At 60.7% G+C, this 2,552-nt stretch overlaps 1 protein-coding gene across 1 annotated transcript in view; it reads left to right on the forward strand.

Annotated features, from left to right (window-relative positions):
* THBS3 (thrombospondin 3) overlaps nt 1-2,552 on the forward strand; it is a gene marked incomplete at both ends in the record, with an annotated part of 5,203 nt that overhangs the window by 2,149 nt on the left and 502 nt on the right. Inside the window, 11 exons of the mRNA XM_009075747.1 lie at nt 12-89; nt 171-323; nt 428-538; nt 626-733; nt 956-1,115; nt 1,203-1,321; nt 1,443-1,495; nt 1,663-1,856; nt 1,921-2,099; nt 2,204-2,252; nt 2,434-2,549. Of these exons, the coding sequence (XP_009073995.1) occupies nt 12-89; nt 171-323; nt 428-538; nt 626-733; nt 956-1,115; nt 1,203-1,321; nt 1,443-1,495; nt 1,663-1,856; nt 1,921-2,099; nt 2,204-2,252; nt 2,434-2,549 (1,320 nt within the window). The remainder of the gene's footprint in view (nt 1-11; nt 90-170; nt 324-427; nt 539-625; nt 734-955; nt 1,116-1,202; nt 1,322-1,442; nt 1,496-1,662; nt 1,857-1,920; nt 2,100-2,203; nt 2,253-2,433; nt 2,550-2,552) is intronic.

Below are 2,552 nucleotides of genomic sequence, written 5' to 3' on the forward strand. Positions count from 1 at the left end.
GCTGTTCACAGGTTTGCACAGACATCGACGAATGCAACGACGGGAACAACGGGGGCTGCGATCCCAACTCCATCTGCACCAACACTCTGGTGAGCAGAACTGTCCTGCTCCCTCCCTGACTCCTGGGACTGCTCAGCTCCCCTCATCCCACCCTGCCCTCTCTCCTCCAGGGCTCCTACAAGTGTGGTCCCTGCAAGTCAGGCTTTGTGGGCAACCAAACCTCTGGCTGCATCCCGCAGAAGTCCTGCAGCACGTCCACCTCCAACCCCTGCGACATCAACGGCTACTGCCTGTTCGAGAGGAACGGGGAGATCTCCTGTGCGGTGAGCAGGGGGACAGGGGCAGGACAGGGGGTGCCAAGTGAATGGCACAGGCAGAATTGGTCCTTCCAGGGCCCTTCCCAGCCCCTGATCTCCTCTTTCTTCAGTGCAACGTGGGCTGGGCTGGCAATGGTAATGTGTGTGGGCCAGACACGGACCTGGATGGTTACCCAGATGAGCCTCTGCCCTGCATTGACAACAACAAGCACTGCAGACAGGTGGGCTCCTGGATGGGCGTGGCACAGGGCACGGCTGTGGTCCACTCCTTGTCTCATCCCCATCCCTAACATTGGCTGTGCCTGCAGGACAACTGCCGTCTGACGCCCAATTCCGGGCAGGAGGATGCTGACAACGACGGCATCGGGGACCAGTGTGATGATGACGCTGATGGTGACGGTGTCAAGAACGTGGAGGTGGCTGTGCTGGGCGGGGGGCCATGCCAGTGGCTCTGGGAGGGTTTCTCCTTTTGGCTCAGTCCTGAGTCCTTCAAGCTGCTTTTCTTGGGGAGCAGCAGGCTGGAGGCTTGGGAGTGGTCTCAGTGTGCTGGAGACATCCTCCTGTCCTGACCTCTGTGGGACTGTGGCCTCTTGTCTGTGAACCACCTGAGCACCAGCATCCTGTGCTATTCCCCACAGGACAACTGCAGGCTCTACCCCAACAAGGACCAGCAGAACTCGGACACTGACTCCTTTGGGGATGCCTGTGACAACTGCCCCAACGTGCCCAACAATGACCAGCAGGACACGGACAGCAACGGCGAGGGGGATGCTTGTGATAACGACATCGATGGGGATGGTGAGTGGCTGTCAGGCTGTCCTGGCTCTGCCAGGGCCCTGTCCTGTCAGACTGGGGAAGAACATCCACCTAGCACTGTCCTTGCAGGGATTCCCAACATGCTGGATAACTGCCCCAAGGTGCCCAACCCTCTGCAGACAGACCGGGATGAGGATGGTGTGGGGGATGCCTGTGACAGTTGCCCTGAAATGAGCAACCCCACTCAGGTATGGCTAGAGCCAGACTGGGACAGGAGCCTGGGGCAAGTGGGACCCAACCTGGCGGAGAGTGGGGGTCCTCCTCCTTGCCCCGGGATGTCCACTGAACTAGGGCTCTGGTCTCCTCCAGACAGATATGGACAGCGACCTGGTAGGAGACATCTGCGACACCAACGAGGACAGGTGGGGATGGTGCTGCAGTGGGGTCACCTCTCCATCCTGTCCTGTCCTGTCCCTGGGGGCTGAGCTGGTTCAGGACCTGGCAGGGGGGATGATGGGGTCTTCAGGGTGTTGGGTTGTGGCACCAGGTCCCTGTTTCAGCACTGCTTTGACCTTGTTCTTGCTCCTAGTGACGGGGACGGGCATCAGGACACCAAGGACAACTGCGCCGAGATTCCCAACAGCTCCCAGCTAGACTCAGACAACGATGGGCTGGGGGATGACTGTGACAATGACGATGACAACGACGGCATCCCAGACTACGTGGCACCTGGCCCAGACAACTGCCGCCTCATCCCCAACCCCAACCAGAAGGATTCGGATGGTGAGTGGGAGGAGGAGGGAGACAGAGCTGTGTGGGCTCGGCCTGACTGGGCACGTGTCCCCAGGGAACGGTGTGGGTGACGTCTGTGAGGAGGACTTCGACAATGACACGGTGGCAGACCAGCTGGACGTGTGCCCCGAGAGCGCCGAGGTGACGCTGACTGACTTCCGTGCCTACCAGACCGTCATCCTCGACCCCGAGGGGGATGCCCAGATTGACCCCAACTGGGTGGTCCTCAACCAGGTGTGGGTGCTGCGCCCCGTGTTTCTGGGGGCTGCGCTGCAGGGTGGGAGCTGAAGGGGCCAGAGGGTCCCCGGGAGTGCTCCTCACCCAGCTCTCACCCTCAGGGCATGGAGATTGTGCAGACCATGAACAGTGATCCAGGCTTGGCTGTGGGTAAGAAATCTTCACCCACCCACAGACCCCAGGGGCAGCTCCCCTCCTCCCACCCCCTTGTGTGGGGCGTGAGGGACGGTTCTTTGCCCCACGGGGGGGTGAAATGTGGGTGGGCTGGAGGGAGCCATGGTGCAGGGTCTCATCGAGGGAGAGGACTCCCTGCAGCATTTCCTTCCTGTAGGCTACACAGCCTTTAATGGGGTGGACTTCGAGGGCACCTTCCACGTCAACACCGTCACCGACGATGACTACGCTGGCTTCATCTTCAGCTACCAGGACAGCGCCAGCTTCTACGTGGTG

Source organism: Acanthisitta chloris, unplaced genomic scaffold (genome assembly GCF_000695815.1).
Source record: "Acanthisitta chloris isolate BGI_N310 unplaced genomic scaffold, ASM69581v1 scaffold5960, whole genome shotgun sequence".
Taxonomy (NCBI): Eukaryota; Metazoa; Chordata; class Aves; order Passeriformes; family Acanthisittidae; genus Acanthisitta; species Acanthisitta chloris.